Below are 22268 nucleotides of genomic sequence, written 5' to 3'. Positions count from 1 at the left end.
CACCATTCTTCTATTATAAAACTGATTTCAGTTAAACAAAAGTATATATATATATATATATATATATATATATATAACGCAGATCTATACAAGGTCCAATACAAGAATTTTACAATTTAACCTAAGCACTAAGATGACCGACGACTTGGAACATGTCCCTCAGGTCGAATAAAAGATTCACATCAGATGGCGAAAGAAATACAAAAACACTAGCACTAAAACTACACTAAATCAGCAAACGTAATTACACTGCGCATCACATGTTTATTGTTTGTTTGTTTTTACTTTCTGGGGAGCGAATTTGGAAACGTCCTATTCGTCAAATAGGCTGATCCACAACGGGCAAACTAGTAATGATAGACTTAATTAATGCAAAGGTCAACTCGTACCTGGTGAGATTCTCTCGTTATTGTGTACTAAGAATAAAAAAAAAACCATAGATGATTGATAATAGATATATAAAATAGATATAAAGAAATGAATAAAAAAATTCAATAAAAAGACACCCCCCCCAAAAAAAAAGAAGAAAAAGTATACAATGTGGACCAAATAATCATCAGGTATTCCCGTTCTGATCATGTCCAGGGTAGAAGGGTAAAATAAGCTATCACATAATCTCAGAAAACTAATACATGAGTAATTAGTAATGTCAGATTCAGATAATGGTCAAAGTAAAAAAGTGGATAATTCTGGCAGGTGAGATGCATGTATAGCGTTAGGAAACTAGACCAGCTACATAGTCTTATAAATCAGTATGTAGTCTAGTAATTTAGTATGTGAAACTAGTAAGCAGGGATTTCAGCTAGCAAGAAAATATGGTTGCAATGTTAGGGACATGATCAAACGTGTAGGTGAAGCTCATAATTTAGTAAATGTTTAGTGCGTATTAATCCTGGTGAAGTTAGTAGGGTTGTTGATACCATGAGGGTCGAATGACTTTCAGCCTGTGCATCCAGAAATTTTCGCTTTGCTTTCTTTTTGGTACATGGCCAACTTGGGTCATGGTCAGTATCTACTATTGTCATGTGGACTATCATTGAGGTACTGGTAAATCTTCTGACAGAGGACCGGTAGCTGTTAACTCGACTATCATTGAGGTACTGGTAAATCTTCTGACAGAGGACTCGACTATCATTGAGGTACTGGTAAATCTTCTGACAGAGGACCGGTAGCTGTTAACTCGACTATCATTGAGCTACTGGTAAATCTTCTGACAGAGGACCGGTAGCTGTTAACTCGCGAAGGTCTGTTATTTGTCGTTGGTACTGTTCCTGGCAGACATATCAACTGAGATAAATGCAGTTATTAGTTTCTGGGTTACATTCGCATGATTGACATCTGAAGTCTGAGCATGTTTTAAAACCTCCATTAATTAGGTAAAGGGTTATCCCTTACTACCTTGTCCTTCAGGTTTCTAAGGTGTGCGATGGATACCATAGGGGGTTCCTTGAAAACATCAGCCTTTCCTTTATTGGCTTACAGAATGGGCACATGTTTTCTCAGAATGCCATTGAAGTTGTTGAAGGCGGGATGGTTAGTAGGGACTAGTGGAACTCTGTCATTTTGAGGTTTTCTTTGTATTGGAGGAGGGAGTGTCGGTCCCGTCATGAAAGGTGAAGATAACGAACAGTGATCAATCTTATTAACCCCATAAGCAATACAAAATAGATTGTTGGGCAAACACGGATCCCTGGACAAAGCAGAGGTGGGATCAGGTTCCTAGGAGGAGTAAGCATCCCTTGTCGACCGGTCACACCCACCGGGAGCCCTATATCTTGATCAGGTATACGGGGTTATCCGTAGTCAAAATTCGTGTACCACGAACGGTCTAACAATTGATATGAAACACGTCAGACAGCATTTGACCCAATGATAGGTTGTATTGGCAAACTAGATCATTATAACGACCATAAAATTTGCGAAATGCTGAGATTAAACGACACTATGTTCGTCAGTAGCTTGCCTCGATTTAAAAACTGACCATACGCAGAACAAGCTCTTGTGAATCGAATCAGTTGAGAGATATAAACACCATATGCAGATGATAATGGAATATTGCTACATAAATATGGAAAGTTGACGATGGAGAAGCTGAAATTCTCCCGTTTGTCATACAGTTGAGTTGTTGTCGAGGGCTGTACGTTGCAAGGATCATATCCTCTCTTTGTCAGATGAGTTTTAAGGATTTTACAAGGATCATATCCTCTCTTTGTCAGATGAGTTTTAAGGATTTTACAAGGATCATATCCTCTCTTTGTCAGATGAGTTTTAAGGATTTTACAAGAATCATGTCTTCTGTTTGTTAGGCTTTTATAAGGATCGTATCCTCTGTTTATCAGATGAGTTTACAGGATATCTCCTTGCTCTTGGAAAGTAGTAGGAGTAAATCAGGTGCGGCGGATTCGGTTTATAGAGGGTTTGACTTTTATATATAAAGGTAAGCATATATGAGTTAAGATGAGTATATAAGTATAGAATACCAACATATTATATAGAGCCATTGACACGAGGATAACACATTATCTGCACACATAAACTGTCAAGATTCGAGCGATAACACCGCATAAAATTCAAACTTGATCTATTAATTTGACAGCTTTAGACCTGTACGCTGGTTCTAGAGAAGACTTATAAAGATTTTTCTTTCTTATGTATAGCTTTAAACCTCTGTTGTGGCCATGGCCTGACCACGGGGCCATGTTTTTAACCGAAATCAATATCTGTTTGACATATTGTATTCCCCGAGAATATCAGTTCTACAGCTACTTTAGTCGTACAGTGGTTACAAGGTTAGCATTCGGATTACAGAATGCATTGCTATCGCCTATCAATATTGCTGATAATATATATTTTTTTAAAAAATGAACTGAGCTATTTTGTCCTTTTATATTCCTTTGTCGATTTTAGATATCATTTGCCATGGTTTTAAGAAATTGAATTTCTAGAGATATGGTTCTTAAGAAACCCCAAAGGCTTGAAGGAACTTAAATCTACACTATATGGGGATACTTGCATTTTTAGCTCACCTGTGCTGAAAGCTCAAGTGAGCATATCTGATCACATTTTTGTCGGCCCTTCCGTCTCTCCGTCCGTAATCTTTTTGACTTCTTCTTTGGTAAAGGGAATTCAAAATTGTTCAATTTCAAACTATTGTTGTACATATCCCCCACTTTTTATCCATACCAAATTTCTCTAGTGTAGCATACCTCCTTAAAGTTGTATGGTCCGAATTTCAACAAATTTTTCGACCTCGTTTACGAACAACTGTCACTCGGCCATTTCTAAAGCATATTCAGAAGACAAATGCTGTGACAGTCCTGTGTCCAGTTCAGACTTTCAAAGGTAAGATGATCAGTGGTCTTATCTGTGTTTAGCTATGTATTCAGTTTAAAAGAAATGAAAATATCAACTACCTCATAGCAATTCTTTCTAACCTAAACTTAGTTGCGTCTGAGTAACATACATCATGTTGGGATTCCCCTCACGTGGGGCTATCTATAGAAGCCTAACAAACTTAGCCTAATGGTATATGTGCCGTATGTATTAAACAGTATTTTGTTCGATGTTAAAAACCAAACCAAAATTTTGTCAGTATGATCAACCATGAAAAATAATACGATTTGATTGATAGGACGTTATATCTTGTTTAACGCCTCTCTCGAGAATTTTTCACTAATATGGAGACGCCACCAAGTCCGGTGAAGGGCTTCAAATTTAGGCCTTTGCTCGGCGCTTACGGCCATTGGGTAAACAGTTCTTTTGCGTGCCACACCCACTGTGGCACGGGACATCCGTTTTTAAGGTCATCCCCGAGGACCCGCGACATTCACACCTGATGCCGAGCGTTTGGCGATGGAACTGTCCCTACTTGTTTTAACGACCTGGGTCTGTCACGGCCGGGATTTGAACATCCTAACCTCTAGACCACCGGCTTTGACAATTTCGACAAATTATATACGGGTATTAAAGGAGTACTGGTTTACTCAATGTAAGGAGAAAACTATGATTTTCAAATGCATATTTATGAAGGAATAACGTTTATAGTGGATGTGCGCAAGCGCGCGAGAAAAATACTATTAGAATGAGACATGTAGTCGTACTGAATGGTGATTTCATGTTAAACATGAAAATGGTTCTCTCTACCCTGTTTCCGTCTCACTGTCCTTTATCGCTGAATAAAGAGAACGAACAGTGATCAATCTCATAACTCCCACAAGCAATACAAAATAGAGAGTTGGGCAAACACGGACCCTTGGACACACCAGAGGTGGGATCGGGTTCCTAGGAGGAGTAAGCATCCCCTGTCGACCGGTCACACCCGCCGTTAGCCCTATATCTTGATCAGGTAAACGGAGTAATCCATAGTCAGAATCAGTGTGCCAAGAACGACCTAACAATCGATATGAAACACGTCAGTATCCCGCTACTAACACAAAGCTAAAAAAAAAAAAAAAAATTAACGACCGATTTGATGTTTTGCATCAAAATTATCGTGTACAATAATGAACTACCGTGTCCATACATTTTACAATAGGAGCTTTGAATCATTGTTTCAGAAATTCGTGCGACAAACATTTTTATTTTCCTTCATGTATATGTGTAAATAATGATGATTACCTCAAATATTTTTTTCTGAATGTTGGGAAAATAAGAAATTGCCACTATCATAGAACTATTAGAAATGGTTTTGATCAAAGCAAGTGTGGGAAATATTGAGATGATAATTGCTGCATGAGCAACGCCCTTTCAGATTCAACTCGCGGATTTAGATTCAGCTCGCGGATTTTTACATGTACAAAAATTAAGTTTTATTTTAAATGACAATTAAGACACAACCAGTATTGTTTATTAATTATGAAACATCATTCATACAGCATATCGTTCATGTATAAAGCAATTCAATTCAATTCATGCAATTCATTCGATCTCATCACCATTATCCAATGGTATACAGAGATATAAAGACAAAAAGCTGTTATATATACATTTAGTAAATAATACATGCGTGTAATGAAGTAATCAAGTCAGAAAAAAACCGTGTTATTATTAATGTGAAGTATGGGCATTCTAGGTAGGGGAGCACGGTTTTTTTTTGTTTTTTTTTTTTATGAAAATACAGAACTTTCTCAAAAAAAAAAGTTTTTATTGTTTGACATGATTTTTTTTTAAAGTAAAGATATTTTTAATTTTTATTTGTTTAGGTGATACAAATTTCATTCTTTGTTCTTGTATTGCATCACAGTTGAGTACATAATGAAATTCATCTCCAATCTCATGTAAATTACAGTATACATGTACATATTCTATCCTTTTTTGGTATGTTAATCCAACGCCCACTTTCAATCGGTAGATGGTGATTGCATGTTCGAAATATACAAAATGTAATCGCATCATTTTTTTAATTATAATAAATTAAGATAATTCTCAAATTTCAGTTCTTCTTTATAAATTCTGTAGTTTAATGCTTTTGGTGAAATTTGAAGCGTAGAGTGCCAATTGTGTTTGAAATGATCAATTAATGTTATTTCACTTTAGCCTTTAACCATCTTGCATTACATGGGGTTTGGTAAAACCAAATGTTAGAAAGTCCATAAGAGTTCAAAATATTTTTAATATATTCAATCCAATCGATTTTCCCTTTTATTTCTTGATTTATGATAAATCCTAATTTATAAAGTGAATTTGCAATCTTTTTTTCTTTTCCACTAATTGATTTTGACCAGTAGGATATCATGCGCGTTTTAATTTGACAACGTGTATCATTTCTTCACATATAAAAGTCATGCACAAAATAATCCATTTGACAAATTATCTATATTTAATGACCTAAATATCATTTATACACACATTTTGCTTTGGGGCAGTGAATCACTGACATCAATTAAATAAATTGCGAACTCTTTGCTGAAATCTATAAGGTTATTAACGACTCGTGTAGGTTTGATTATAATAACCAGTAACAAATTTCGGTCTATGATATTCGTGAATTTCTATATGCTATCACATCTTTTTAAATACAATATATCTTACACGAGAATTTATTGATTATGTTAGGAGAATAACTTGGAAGTTGTAGAACTTGTTTCAGATCCACTTCATTACATTGATGAAATATGTACTGTACAGGTAAGTTCAAACCAAATGTAAATGGAACTGGCCTTAACCCACGAGTGAGAAACAAGTTTTATAAGCTTCAGCCCCTGTGGAATAATATCCGAGTTAATCATCTTCAATGATTAATTAATAGAGCGCTGTGGATATTTCTAAGTTGTAATGAATGGAGAAAACATCGATCCAAAGTTTATAAGAAAGACACAAAATGTTAATTCATGGACCTCCAAAGTACAGCGATAATATAATTGTCCGAAAAATCGAGTCTGTATCTTTAGTGTTGTGCAATATAGTTAACATAGAGGATAAATAAACATGTAATATTAAAATCAGATCCTTTGATCCGCTCATCTATGATTGCTTTGTGTAGCGTAGTTCGTCCATCATGTGTGTGTGCGTGTGTGTTGTTTGCGGCATTCAAGAAGAAGGATAACTCTAGCCAAAGTTTCATAATCGACACATTTTCTCGGTTATCTTTCCAATGTCGTGGTATTTTGGTAACACTATAATTTTTAAAAAATTCACTATCAACAAACGAACTCATAAAAACATAATCGGAATCCTTTTAATTTCTCGGAACTCTTCAACAAACGAACATATAGAGAATTAATCAGAATCCTTTTGTTCGGAACACTTTTACATACCGAAACGAAATCCAAGCAAGAATTGTAAGCTACCCAAGGATAGGCAGGGATTTTTTTAACCCTTGAATCCAGGGGCCAGGGCCTTCAAGTTTGGGGAAAATATAACGATATCCTATTGAAATTGGGAAATTTATTTCATATAAATAAATAAGAAAAACTGTCAAAAATGCAACAGAGTGGCACCAAGGTTGGATGGTGCCTCATGGCATATTCTCATCAAAGCATCAATCATTTGGGAATTTTTAGGCATCATTTTGGGGAAAACACCTGCTCTTTAGCATTGGGAATGGGGCCGAATTTCGCCCCTTTACAGACCCTAAAAAAATCCCTGAATTAGGAGTTGCTTACTCAGCAGATCCACTTATGTCAGGATAATTCCAATGATCCTTTAAAGTCAATAAACAATAATACTCCATATTACTCAATTCTCTCCCATTCTGGTGAAGAATACGAGAAGATGTTTCAGTCCTATTCTGTATTTATCATGGTGAATAAACGGAACATATCTTCACGTGGTGAATTCTGTGTTATTAGCAGACGTCCCAAGTGAAATTAGTTTAGTTTATGGAAACATCTCATTGGTATGATACAATCATATAATAATCAAGTAATAATATATACTAGTGATTATAACCATGTGAAAAGAATCATGTGACCAAATATGGAGGATGGACAAATATATGATGTTTTATAAGTTGCTTAGGCTCAGTGCCTTTTATATGAAAGGTGAAGATAACGAACAGCGACCAATCTCATAACTCCTGTGTAAGCAATACAAAATAGAGAGTTGGGCAAACACGGACCCCTGGATATACCAGAGGTGGGGTAAGGTGCCTAGGAGGAGTAAGCATCCCCTGTCGACCGGTCACACTCGCCGTGAGCCCTATATCCTGATCAGGTAAACGGATTTATGCGTAGTCAAAGTCAGTGTGCAAAGAACGGCCTAACAATCGGTATGAAACACGTCAGACAACATTTGACCCAATGATAGGTTGTATTGACAAACTAGATTGTTATAACGACCATAGGATTTGCGAAATGCTTACTTTAAACGAGACTGTTCAAATTCCTGCACCATCAACTTATCTGTCAGTAGACTGCCTCGATAGCCAGTAGATTTTTCAACACAAGGGGAAAACCTCCTATGTGTTTTTCTCACCAAAAGGCCATTACTACACCTTTCAGCACAAAAAAGCACGTACAACCTATGCTTACATCTTCAAGGTCATCCGTGAGCTAACGAGGCGAAAAACAGAGTATACAGCAGAGCCCAAAAAACTGGCATGCAGAAGGACTGGGGCTGCTACAAATATGACAGAGAGAGATACAGAGGGTCTACCAAACTGCCTACAATAACTATATCAGCGATATGGTTAAAATCGACACAGGAAATTTCCTACACCAAGAGCAGACAACGTATAGTGAAGTATCATCTACAAAAAACATCACAAATATCATTGACGTACAAAAGAAATAGGACTGGTCCCAATACAGAGCCTTGGGGAATACCATCATCAACTGTTAACGTGTTAAATCTAAAATAATCAATTACAACTTTTTGTTGTCTATCTAACAAATACTTCTCAATCCTACCTAATCTAATTAGATTGCAAGTTACCACCTAATATTGTAATTTAGATATTCTTTGTCAAATGTAACAAAAATGAATCTTACATCTTTACTATTGCCAAGACTTGAAATAATATTTAGTATTACATGTATATATTACCACAAGTTGTTTAACAGCACGAGTTTCCAGGCTGGTAACCACATTGATGTTGTGAAATATTTCATTATCAGTCATTTAATTATGTAAGTGTTTATATAAAAAAAAAATCCCATTTATTTTACAATGGATGCTAGGTAGGGATATTGGCCTATAAGTACATATTCCTTGGGCACTACCTTTATTTCAGAGACTAGTGCTAATTTCCATAAATCTGGTAGCTTCCATAGTCTTTTAGTACGTTGAAGAGTTTGGTCAAATGTTGCTTGGTAGATCGACATTCTTTGAGATAAACCATGTGAACCAGGTGGTTTGTTGTTGTCAATTACATGTATTAACACTCCATTTTCTTTAAAAGTAGAGTCTGGTAAAGATTTTCATTCTACATTAGATTGAGGAAAGTAATTTAGAGAGGTTTTTAAACACTCTAGAGGACGAAGATCCGGTTTGTATGTACAACTATATGTACATGTTTTGAAATTCCAAACAAAACATTTGATAGGTAGAAGGAAATAATTGTGGAAATAAATTTATCAAGAAATTCCGAGTATTTCCCTGATAGACACTGTATATCATGTGTATTAGCGGATTTAGTAGGGGGGGGGGATAAAATTTAAAAAAGAAAATAAAGATAAATAAAATATGGGGTACAGAACTCAGAACTTGAAGTGAGCTCTGGAATTTGCAACGCATATACCATCACGATTATGAAATAAATGAGTCATTATATAATGAACTCGAACTAGGACAGAAGCAAATCACAAATTGATCATGAAAAAATCAAAGTATTCTCAAAAGAATATATATATACTGGATCGATTTGTTTGGTATCCTTATTTTTCATTTACAATTCACAAAATTACCGGCGATAGATATTTTGCACCTTTCACTATTTCGTCACATTTCTGGACGATGTAAACCGTTGAGTGAAGACGTCACAAGCTGCTGCATTGTTATATAAAGCCGTTGACTGGTACAGTTTAGACTGTCAATACTTTATTCCTCATTAGAAATTGACCGTAAAAAAAAGTGTGCAATCCTTTATCAGACAGGGAAATTTAGTCAAGTCTCTTTGGCTAATAATAATAGAATAATGATAGAAAACAACACAAGACAAAAAATATTTGATTGCAGTATGTGTCGTCTAGGTATTTCAACCTTGTCCATATGCTCATTTTTAGAGGGTTGGGGATTTTTTTTTTCTTGCCAAACGTTCGGACCGCCCCAGAAAAAAAAAGATGGATCCATGCAGGTACGTGTACATATGTAGGTACACAGATACAGGCAGTAATATCTGAAGATCATTTTAAGTTAAAGAAGAAATGCATTAAAACAAATTAGTTTAACTAAAGTGGGATCAATATTTCTTCATGTCATTAACATCAGTGCCAAAAAGTATGCAGTAATCCATACTCTAACCCCCTTCCCCCCCCCCCCCCCCAAAAAAAAACCCGTTTGAGTAATTCAGATGGTGTAATACCACACAAAAAATCCTAAACAAACTTAATAGTGTTCACAGTTGAATATCGACAGTTTATCTACCCAAGTATCGTGGACATTTTGAAATATGTAAAAAGGGCTGCCCATAAAACGGCGAAATGTATGGTGAATCTTAGTATCAAATTCTCAAGCAAATCAAAACTGCCTACTGATCTTTTGAATATAGAAATAAAGGTATAACTAATTTAAATCAGTGTGCTCATTTATATTGGTAATTTCAATTTGATTAATATGTCGACAAAATACTTTTTGAAAAATATTTTGTTCCAACTATTTTGAGTGTTATGCTGTGTAATATACAATGAAAATAGTTTTCTAACCTTGGGGGGTGAGGGTGGGGTGGGGGTGGGGGTAGCACACTTTCATATATATTGCCGTTCTCACAACTCGTAGAAGCCCACGGAAGTTGTTCAATAGTATTTCTGGAAGCTATACATCTAAGTTCCAAAACAGGATATTTACAATATATATAAATACGTGAATCTCCGATTTCATCCTAAACTCAGAATAGTGAATACAAGTAGCAATGTAAACAAAATGTGTAAAACTTTAACGGCAGTTCCCTTCCGTTAGTAAGATTCCGCGCATTTCTTGATAAAGTCATTTGAGTACTAGAGGAAAAGTAGAGAATTCATATATATTCGGACCGGTGTCATTGAAACTTTAAAAGATAAAATCTTGAATTGATAATACATATTATCACGTGATCATGATTGTACTCTGTGAATTTAAGAATGAGATCAAGCAACTGTAATACATGTATCAAACATCATATGCCCAAATTATTGTTGATTGAAAGAGGCTCACAGGCCTTATCGGTCACCTGATCATTAGTTGATAGCATTACTAGCCCCAGGGCTATGGTCTTGAGACTGATTTCCCTGTTCTTCATGTGTATGCTATAACTTCTAGTATTTAGCAGAAGTACATGTATATAACATGATGTATTCTTAAAACACAAATGCCCCCGAAAAGTGCCCATACTGATGTTCAAAGACTTCACATGTATATGTTATATTGACAATATACTGGTATGACTAGTTTGGATAAGCCCTTCAGAACAATGGGATTGCAAAATCCACAATTTTGGCACATTCCTTTCTCATGCTTCTGGCTTTTCTTAAGTATGCCTTTAGTTTTTATACAGTAGTAGCAAAATTTAAGAAAAAGAAGTTTTTAAAATGATAAACACAATGGTCACTATTATAATTTTGGACCCACTCTGTCTGGTACCAAATTTTTAAACCCTTAACCCTCAGTGATCATCAAATTTACAATGTTGATAACTTAGAGTTATACCTTCTCCTTCTAAATATCCATTTACTTTAAATTTAGTATCAATAGCATTAAAGAAGATGTAATTTAAGTGTTTTACACATAAACACTTATATACTAAGTTTGGTTCCGCCCTGGGGTCATTTTTAGTAGTTGACGATGATCTGGACAACTGCATACATTACGAGCCCTATATGCGTGTGATATCGTCAGTGTAGCAAGGTACGGTGTTTCTATAGGAGCTCTTAACAGTTTTGCAAAACGGACAATCTCATTTTAATTTTACAATTGTTATGCCCCCAGAATCAAACGTTTGTTGTAATCCGGGGGCATCCGTGTTTCACGAACACATCTTGTTGAACCTAGGCTTAGTTTAATTCAATGAAAATTTCTCCACATCATATATTGCAGTAATTATAACATCAGTATTTCATTAAATTTCAAACACTTTTTAACCTCAAAACAGGACATGGATATGTTATTTTGGTGATTAAATAATTATTGTCTTGCAAGACAATACTCCTTCTTTAGTCTATATATTTAAACACTAAAAACGGTTATCTAACGTAGTCTTATTAGGTTTCTCTTGATTTGTACAAAATGAATATTTTATCAATCATTATTTATATTTTCATATGCCATCGAGAGATTTTGAAGGGGAAACAATGGTTGTCATCACTTTCACAGCTAATGTTCCCTTTAAATTGGATATTAATTCCCGACATTTTCCCTTTTAAAATAATTCACTTAAAAAAAAAAAAAGAAAAAAGAAAAAGAAAAAACAAAGAAGAAAAAAAGATTCTTCATCTGTTCCTTTATCAAATTCTTATAAAAACTTTCACTGAATTCATTAGCCTAATACATTAATACTCTGTAAATTTTATCAAAATCATTAAAAAAAAGCCAGAAAAACGTCAGATATTTCACACTTTTAAGTTCAGGTGAGCTAAAATGTTCAATGAGTTTTTTTGTTATTGTTGTTGATGATGATCCGAACAGGCTTCAGATTCCCACCATAACAGTTTCTTTCTGAATTTAAATACACAATGTAATGATTAAAACAGTATTAATTATCAAACGTTAATAAAAATCTTTCGTCTTTTTGTTTGTTTGTGATTGTGATGTAAACAAAAAGTTTTGGCGCACTTGCTTGGAGACGAGCGTGCTCATTGGTCATATTTTATTACTTCCATTTACACATAGTTCCATGACGTCATATTACAGAGAACCGAAGGGAAATTGTAAGTCAAGCCCATCTACTTCCTAAATATTGCTTTTTATTATTCAAACAACTCATTATTATCAAAACGTTACTTTTACAGTAATTGATTTTGTACTTTTCTTCACGGTGAAGTTATTATATGAACTATTTTACGTTAAATAAAACAACAAGGTTTTTCGACATATTTTAAAGGAAGTGAGATGGAGCCCTTACAGTTCTTCTACATGAACTCGACTTGATCCCCCGTATGCTTCACAGAGAATGATATTTACTTCAAGAATGGCTCAGACAGAGCCTTGATTTCGGGGGAAAGACGACTTTTATTATTGTGAATGACAGTGGTAACACGGGGCATTATAAAAACGTTCGGAGATGAACGAAGGAGTCGCTGCAACCAAGAATTAAGAGAAAACACATGTTTCACGGAAATGGCTTACAGTCATAAACATTGATAGGGACATTGTTCAGGCGACAAACGTTTTCTATTCGACAACTCTGAAGGAGGGACAGTTAGAAAACAAAGAGGTAAACTGCTTTATTTTTTTATTTTTTGGAAGATCGTGTTCATGGAAGGAAATAGGTCAGCTTGTTTTATGGTCAAGGTTATGCGATCGTCATGCCTGTAAATAATCCTATCAGTCAAGAGTTTTGTCATGTGCAACTTCAGCAGTTAAGTTGGTCGTCGAAAATAGAAATGAAGTTTTTTTTAGATAGAGAGAGACGTTGCTTTGTTTTTTTTTTTGGGGGGGGTATTATCACATGTGATTGAGAAGAATAGCAATAGAGTTGGCGATGCTCATCACCATTTTTGGTAGTGTGAGGTGTTTCTGCATCAGATCCAGAACAATCTCTATATTAAGCTATATATAGCTTTATCAAGGTAATTGAATTGGCTTAATCTAGCTACTGTGAGAGAAGAAAATGGTAAAAAAAAATATATAAAAAAATAAGGGAACCACAATCCAAATCACGAGTATTTGTCAGTAAGTTCATCCACAGGTGCTAAAAGATTGAGCGACGTGCTTTATACCTTTTCTTTTATTTGTGAGGCTATTATGAATATTTACAATATATAATCAATACCTTTCATTGAATTTTAATTGAATGAGTATTTTTTTTTTTTCAGAAGGTGGTCCCTGATGCAAGAAGGAAGCTACAACTCAAAAATAAATGTCTTTAACAAGAAGATTAAGTTAGAAGTTTTTCCTGATCTCCATAATGTAGCTTCATCAAGTAACCTTCATAGTTCACAGAGTCCATTATTACAATCAGACTACGTACAGGGTAACAGCAACCAGACATTGTTTTATCCACCAAATAGGAATGTTTACAGAGACGTGGAAAATATATCCCAGAATTACATTCGTGCTTCAACCTTAAAACTTTTTGATTCATACCAGAGATGTGGAATTAAACGTAAATGTGAGGAATTGGAAGTACCCATGCAGCTCACAGACGTGCAAACAGTACCAAGCGAGGATGAGAAGCCCCTTATTGCCACGACAACTACAGCCACAACGAACACCTCCAAAAATACGTCCTCCTCCAACAGTGAGGGGGACTACCAGCTAGTGCAGCATGAGGTATTGTACTCTTTGACGAGTCACAATGCCTACGAAGTGCTGGAATTTCTGGGTCGTGGCACATTTGGCCAAGTGGTCAAATGTTGGAAGAAAGGGACCAGTGAAATAGTAGCAATAAAAATCTTGAAAAACCACCCTTCATATGCAAGGCAGGGTCAGATAGAAGTTAGCATACTAACAAGATTAAGTCATGAAAATGCTGATGAATTTAACTTTGTTCGAGCATATGAATGTTTTCAGCACAAAAACCATACTTGCTTGGTTTTCGAGATGCTTGAACAGAACTTGTATGACTTTCTCAAGCAGAACAAATTCCAGCCTCTACCCCTGAAGTACATCCGTCCTATAACGCAACAAGTGTTGACAGCATTGCTGAAACTTAAGAGCTTGCATTTGATTCATGCTGACCTGAAGCCAGAAAATATTATGTTGGTGGACCCCGTTCGGATGCCTTACAAAGTGAAAGTAATTGATTTTGGTTCTGCAAGTCATGTGTCCAAGGCAGTTTGTTCAACATATTTACAGTCAAGATATTACAGGTAAGAAAATTAACAATTGTCCTATTTTTTGATGTAATATTTTATGCTCCCTTGGATTGGACCCAAATTGATAACAAAAAAGTGTTGTTATGATCAGGAAACAGATTGTCCTGACCAATTTTCTTCAAGTTTTATGATTCCGAGATTGAAGATGAGCGGAGCATGTTGTTTTTGTCCTGTCATTCCATCACTGTTGTTCAAAACTTTATAACCTTGCTGACAACTTTTGAATGGTGAGGGAATAGGCATATTTCATTTGTGCTTTCTTTGTGATAACACCATTTAATATTTTGGTACCAAAGTTAGTGACCTTGATCTTTGAGTTTGACCTACATTTAAGAAAAGTTAACTTCAGAACTGTAGTCCTGAACTATTTAAGGTTGGGTTTTCATATTTTGTATATTAATAGATTTCTTATGACAGGAAGTTTTGTTTGATAATTATTCTTGATCAAGTGACCTTGAAGTTTGACTCAAATTTTAACTTTAGTGTGCTCATAACTCTACAGGTGAGTGACAAGGATCTCATATTTTATATGTGCATTCCTTGTGAAAAAGACTCTTAGTTTGGTACCAAAGTTTTTGCTTCAAACTTTTTAATAGTGGGTGACAGGGATTTCATTTCATCTGTTCATTCCTTGTGACAGGGTCTTTCTTTTGATACCAAAGTTTCTGACCTTGACCTTGGACTGGAGGTTGGCTTACTTTTAAGAAAAGTTAATCTAGGAGAAACCTCCAAACTGTTTTGTATTTAGATTCCTTATGACAAGACACCTTTCATTTGTTAATTTCAGGGGCAAAGTGTTTTACAAATGCATCATATTATAAATATGACTAATTTTATTATGATTACAGTAGTGCATCAAAATGGCCTCAAAATGCTACTGAAGAAAGTAAGTTGTCCCCCCCCCCCCCCCCAAAAAGAGAAAAAAAAAAGCCAGTCCTGTTGGCAAGACTGATATAATTTCGTGTGGAATAGTGAATTTCTTGGGTATGTTAGTCCAGATAAACAATAAAGTTTCTGATGTGTCGCAAAATTTAATTGGGTTTCGCTTCAGCATCAGACATGGTGTTATGGGTGATTAAATTCATAAATGGGGCTAACCTAGATAAAAGGAGGAAAGCAAAAAACCAAGGAATGTGGAAGAAGGGATAATGTACAATACGCAAGTTCCGAGTTACACAAAAGTTATTTCCCTTTGTCGAACTCTTTCGCATTTTATGACGTATGGTGGGTACACAATGTATACATTATCGTAGATTAGCATTGTACATAACGATTACGTACGATTAATGTAATAAAAGCTTAACTTTTGTTTATATCAATCACTGGTATGCATATTCTGGCCATATCAAGCATAATTTGTTTGAATAAGATCATCAAATTGGCTATTGAATCATTATTCGTTTCCTCTTCTACATGAGTGACGGTTTTATCAAAGAAAGATGGCAATTAACAATATTTGTTTGAGCCATTTTGTTATCCAATACTCATAAACTCACTAAAGTTGCCTTTTCCCTGAGATAGGATGGTCTCAGAAACTCTGAATATCATCTTTTAAGGAATAATACAACGATAGTAATAGCAAATGTACCCACTTTCATCATAGTTTATGTCATAATTTACGGAAGAGTTCGACAAAGGGAAATAACTCTTGGGGAACTCGGAACTTCTGTATTGAGATGAGTCTTATTAAATGCAGTCGATCTCATCATGAGAAAGAAAGATGGATTAATGCTGAAAGAAAAAATGAAAGACAGATGCTGAGGTAGAGAATGAGAGACTAGTGAATGTAATCTCAATGAGATTTAGTCAAGCTGTGATATTTTTACTGATGCCACCGTCAAACCAAATCTCAGAGATTATATGGCTAAAAATTCGGACCAAATTACTTGCCTGAATGCAATGTAAGACAGTCAGGAAGTGAAGAATAATTGTAATGTTCAATCTTAGGAAGAAAGGTGCAAGTGAGGTGTTTGAAAGTTCAGAGAGAGGGAGAATGAAAATAAACAATTTGCAGGGATTTTTTAAGGATCTGTAGAGGGCCGAAATTCGGCCCCATTCCCAATGCTGAAAACCAAGTGTTTATCCCAAAACGATGCCTAAAAATTCCCAAATGTTGGATGCTTTGATGAGAATAAGCCTTGATGGGCCATCCAACCTCGGTGCCACTCTGTTGCAAAAAATGTGTGTCATTTTTTTCTCTGCCAAGCCAGCCACATTGATAAAAAATATCAAATGGTTAACTTTTTGTTTGTTTTACTTATTTATTTGTATGAAACAAATTTCCCAATTTCAATCAAATATTGTTATTTTCCCCAAGCTTGAAGGCCCTGGTCCCTGGATTCAAGGGGTAAAAAAATCCTTGATTTGGTAGTGAGAATGATAGCCTTAAGTAGCAAAAATGTTGTGATTGAGTGTGAGCTTGATTTGAGTTAAAAATGACAGTTAACTTTTTTTTTTTACTTCGTTTAAAATTTACTATTTGGACAGATAGATCTGTGGTCAAACTGACAGTATTTTGAACTCTTATCAATTTCAACAACTCCATCTCAATTTCCTGTACTGTGTTACATGATTTATTCTCATATTTTTGAAATTCTCATCTTTCTGTTACTTTATTGTTCTGGAGACAAAATTCAGCAGGGGTGCAAATAAACGTTTGTCCACTCATCAATGCGACCAAAAAGTCTCTGGTCTCCGAATTTCAATCAAATTCTGATCACCCACTTGTTGAGCATAAAATTCCAATTGTAGTTTTTACCAGTTTAGTTCCAAGTCTTGTTTAGCAGAGCTCCAAGTCACATAAATTTGCAATGAAGTTGCTAAATTATGGCGACCTAGTGATTGTTATCACATCAATAAAAACAACACCCATACATGCATGAGCAGGACTCTAAACCTCGTTTTTCCACCATCTTCATTGCTCTCAAACATTGATCTGACTGAGACTAGTAAACATTTATTCAAACCTTTAATCCTGATTATGAAATTTTACTGGATACCCAAATTTTCTCCCCTCGGAAAAATGCAACTTAATCATAATCTCTAGTTGTAAAATCAATTTTCTGTGCTGTTTAAGTGCTGTTGTTACTAAATCTGACTATTTGCACAGTGTTTTCCTTAAGAACCGGCCGCCGGCCAAATTGACCGTTTCAAACGATTTTCTGGCCGGTTCAAATATAAAAAAATCAAAAAATAATATGTTGTCAATTTCAGTGATGTTGATTTACACGATCGATCTTTGCAAAGAATGTATGCGGTAGCAATTGGTTGGCTATAAATATCTTTCATATTTCTTCTTTGTTTATGTTTTTATCGAGAACTTTTTGAAACGGCGATTTTGATTGGACGATATTTTAAACTCTCACCTTGCGCGTGAGAAGCACATGGCAGTGAAAAATAATGAAGCGTCGAACGAATACATTACATGATTTCTTCCAGTCAAAACATCGGAAAGGTGTGTATTTAACACCACTGTGACTAACTTGTCTGAGGTAAAAATGTTCAACCCCTTGGTATATATTTAAAAATGTAGGTTAAAAAGTGGCATATGAACAAGGGTCATTTTGCCCCCTGAAATACCTCAGAATACAGGATTTTGCGTCTAATTTTCCAAAATTTCATGGGGGGAATCCTCCATACCCCCCCCGGCCTGTTACAATTCTAAATGGGCCTGTTCAAATGAAATGAATGGAAAACACTGTTTGCAACTTTAGGACTAGGCTGTTACGTGTGTACTAATTATGACCTTCACCTTTTGTATCCAACATGGTGCAAATTTTGACTTTGTTTATTGTTAGGAAGTATTTTATCTATTGGTTACTTTCTTCTTTTTTCAATACAAATGTGTAAATGAACTTTTAAAATGTTAAAGTGTAAATTGGTTGTATTGGGGGATTCTAACAATTTGATTTGTACAGTTTTATTCATTGAATAATACTTTACAAATGAAATTGACCGTAAAAATTTCAATGAATTTTCATTCTAGAGTTAGTAAGTATGTTTACTTTTAAATTTTTTATTTGAGGGAGTAACATGACATTTTACAATGCCCTTGATTCCTCTGAAAATATGAATTCCTGAAAATTGGAAGTTTCCCAGAACCTGTGTAAGCAAAATGGAGTAAAACACCTCCATTGCCCACATGTTTCATTATGTAAGAAAATGCTTGCACATATGTTGCATATCTCTAATTCAACTGAATTATATAACAAGTAAATTTTTAAAATGGGCCAGAGGGGGGAGGGGGGTGACATTAGTTTGCAAGAAATGGTGTTAACTTGATGGCAAATTAATGGTTAACAATCATGAATGGCTTTGTCACATTTAACATTACAGATTTTACATAAATTTTGCAACTTTAGCTGAAACCCTACTAATATTGCTTGTAAACATGGATGATATGTATACTATCAGTTTTATATACCCCTGTAATTACAATTTTATTTGGGGACACATGGTTGGTTAGTCCATCCATTTGTTTCAGTTTGTCTGCAAAAACTTTAACCTTGGCTGTAATTTTTAAATGAATGGTGACAGAGCTTTCGTATCTCACATGGATGAGTATTCCTTGTGACAAAACCATTCAAATTTTTGACCTTGTGACCTTTGACCTACTTATGACAAACGTTAACCTTGCTTGTAACTTTAGAACAGACTGTTATAGGGCTTCAACACACACACACACACACATTATATAATTTGCTTTCATTGTAGATGCTATGTTCATTATACATGTAGCATTCATGATCTAATTGTGTGAATATATTTATACTAAGTTAGAAGTATTTGTTACTACTACTAGAGTTGTATTTTATGATCGTTTTAACATTCATTTACATCAGGACCATGGCAAGATGCATTTAATCATGTTTTAATGAATGTATGTACTAAATATTTTATTTTCATATGCATCAAAGTTATATCAGGCAGCCCATCATTGGTTAATACCAAGTGAACAGAGTGGTTATTTCCTGATAAAATGATCAAATACTTTATACATATTGTACCAAGTCACCAATGACCACTTTAGATTTGTTTATGTAAGGCTATAAGTAGAAATATGTGAATACCATCTTGATTGTTTAGTGGTAAAAATTTTGTAGATAAACCTTTTGAAACTTAAATTGATAGACCTGCCCATGTGTGTTAGATGCTACAGACATGTAGTTTAACAGCTAATGTTTTAAAGGATGTTGAAGAAAATTCCATTTCACCTGGAAGACCTTTTGGCATGAAGACAATTCTGACATCTTTAAACAAGCAGCACGAATCCATTTTGTTTTAGTGTGTTGTTAGAAAGCCCTCTGTCTTAAAAATTTCAGTGCAGTATCAACATGCTTAAACAGTGACTGGTTCTATGCCAGAGAAGGTTTAATTTGTTTTGAAAAATAAAAATTTCTGCATTTAATATATATATATATATATTTATAGAAATGAATCAGGATTGGTAAAAAACATAACTTGTTGCCAAATATAGGAATGCTTCATGTATTCACATTGTGCACAGTACACATAAGTGTGAAAGATGACTGTAGTATCTTTACACCCCAGAGGTAGTCAGTAAATTGTTCTGCCACAGTCTGATACAGAAATAGCCAGATAGTGACAGATGGCATGTCCCTGTACTCTAGTAATAACCTCTTTTGTGAAAAGAAGCAGGAATATCTCACAGGTGCACTGTGTAAGATCCCGGAATACTAAAAAGTTGGTATGGTGTGATAGATATATAACAAAGAAAAACTGTGTGAATGGTGGGTAGCTGATTATTCCCTGTAAAAGTCAGTGACATAATATGACTGATGAAGATATGAATTATGTAATGACAGGAATGTTGGTGACAGACTTGTCTGTGCTGTGTAATTATTCACTGTTATGTAAGGTTGTAGTTCAAGCAGGTCAGGTTTACTGTGCAGTTATATGTAGAATCGACAACACAGTGGCACTCGTATTTTACAGAATTTATAAATAATGTCTGATGAAGTTGGGAAATCAAGTGTATTAATCAAAAGATCAGAAAACTTTACAGAATTTGATTACTAGCAAGGAAAGTAAAACATTCATGCAAGTCTTCAAAAACCACAAGGTCAAACTCAAGTACATTTTACAGTCAGAAGCTCAAGTGCTGCAAGATTTCAAAGGACTGACTTCAGAGCTCTGCCAATTTGCAAGCACTTTGAAAGTGTACAGCAGCTTAATAAAGAAAATATGAAACTTCTTTTCTGGAAAAAATTAGCATAAGATCCAGTGCCCAAAAGCCTATGGGGTGAGTGAAGACTGATATTTTGTGTGTGTATATATATGTATACATAGAAAGGAATGATCATCATGTGTGTGTGTTTATTGGTGAACAGAATAGTGTTGCCAGACCAAATGGAGATAGTGTAGAAACAGAGATACACTTGGCTGCCAATTTCTAGAGAGTTATTGGGAGGGTTTGAATTTACTAAAATAACAGAAACATGAATCACATTCCTTTGTAATAATTCAGCAACTCCACACAATGCACCACTGGCTGAGAGAGATAATTATAAGCATCAGAAGTTAAGAAAGATTAAAGGAGTTCAGAGAGAAACCAAAGGTGATTTAAGATTTAAGCATGACTTGGTGTAAAGCTGGGTATAAGTCCACCACCATTAAGAAACTTGTTAGAGAGATCTTCCAGTGCATTGTATGTGGAGTTGAAGTTTTCATACATAATCACACTAATGACTTGTGAGGGTACATGTATGGGATTGGTATAAACAATGGCAATAAAATGCTTTAATGGGCACCAGGTCCTGCTATTACAGTTGTTGTCCATTACTGTATGGAGCACTGATTAATTAGGACAGTATCAGTTGTGACAGTTTGGATTTAGTGTAGGGAACTCTGTCAGTAGGAATCTCCAGGGTGGTGTTTCTTTATTGCTACATGTGGGAGAGAGTAGTCTCCTAGTTTGAGTTGTGCCTGACATACAGCAAAGACAGTCACAGCCATGAGCACATGATAGCCATAGCAAAGCTTGCATGTTTAATAACAATATCATGTACCTGGATAATGCATACTGGTATATAATAGGACAAATATTGATATAGAATGAAGAAATGTGGTTGATAGTGAGTCACATGGGCAGGCTTGCATATGTAAACAGCTTTTCAGTGTTTCCTTTGCAATGATCAGCACTTTGGCTTTGTTTGCTGGCCACACAATACATGGATACCCAGTCACCAGATTACACACAAATAATACCTGAACTGTGATAAATATTTAAAGGTGTAGATGGATTATAGGCATTCCCCACCATAGTGTAAATAGTTGGAAACAACACACTGTAATAGGATTTTGATTTTTTTTCCTGTCTGACCAGAGGGGCAAAGCCATTAGTGTACAAGTCTCTGTATTATGTTAGGCCCTAGAGAATGTTCATATTCATAAGTAAGTGATAACAATCTTAGATTTAATAAGGCTCTTATCTCCCTGTCTCATCAATTATGCTGACTTCTCCATTGAAGGAAATAACTTATTGACATATATATGGCAAGAAAAGTTACTGTAAAAAAGCCCATAGTGGAAATTTCCTATAGTGCAATGTTGACTTTGGCTCTGAGCTCTGAGCTGCTCACGCATTTTAATTTAAATATATAAAGATATTTTTATTATTCTGGCACAGGTATGAATGCCAGT

At 35.1% G+C, this 22268-nt stretch overlaps 1 protein-coding gene across 4 annotated transcripts in view; it reads left to right on the top strand.

Annotated features, from left to right (window-relative positions):
• The first annotated feature begins 12460 nt into the window (after positions 1 to 12460).
• Positions 12461 to 22268, top strand: part of LOC125683871 (homeodomain-interacting protein kinase 2-like) — a 30467-nt gene continuing 20659 nt past the window's right edge. For 3 of the 4 annotated variants that reach the window (XM_056142077.1, XM_048925370.2, XM_048925369.2), the window contains exons 1-2: positions 12477 to 13003; positions 13605 to 14600. In XM_056142077.1, coding sequence (XP_055998052.1) covers positions 13618 to 14600 — 983 coding nt within the window. In that variant the 5' untranslated portion in view covers positions 12477 to 13003; positions 13605 to 13617. Of the gene's footprint in view, positions 13004 to 13604; positions 14601 to 22268 lie in introns of all 4 variants that reach the window. The other variant, XM_056142076.1, reaches the window with a different exon arrangement.

Source organism: Ostrea edulis, chromosome 6, assembly GCF_947568905.1.
Source record: "Ostrea edulis chromosome 6, xbOstEdul1.1, whole genome shotgun sequence".
Taxonomy (NCBI): Eukaryota; Metazoa; Mollusca; class Bivalvia; order Ostreida; family Ostreidae; genus Ostrea; species Ostrea edulis.
The sequence above is the reverse complement of the archived record's forward strand: the minus strand, read 5'-3'. Positions and strand labels throughout refer to the sequence as shown.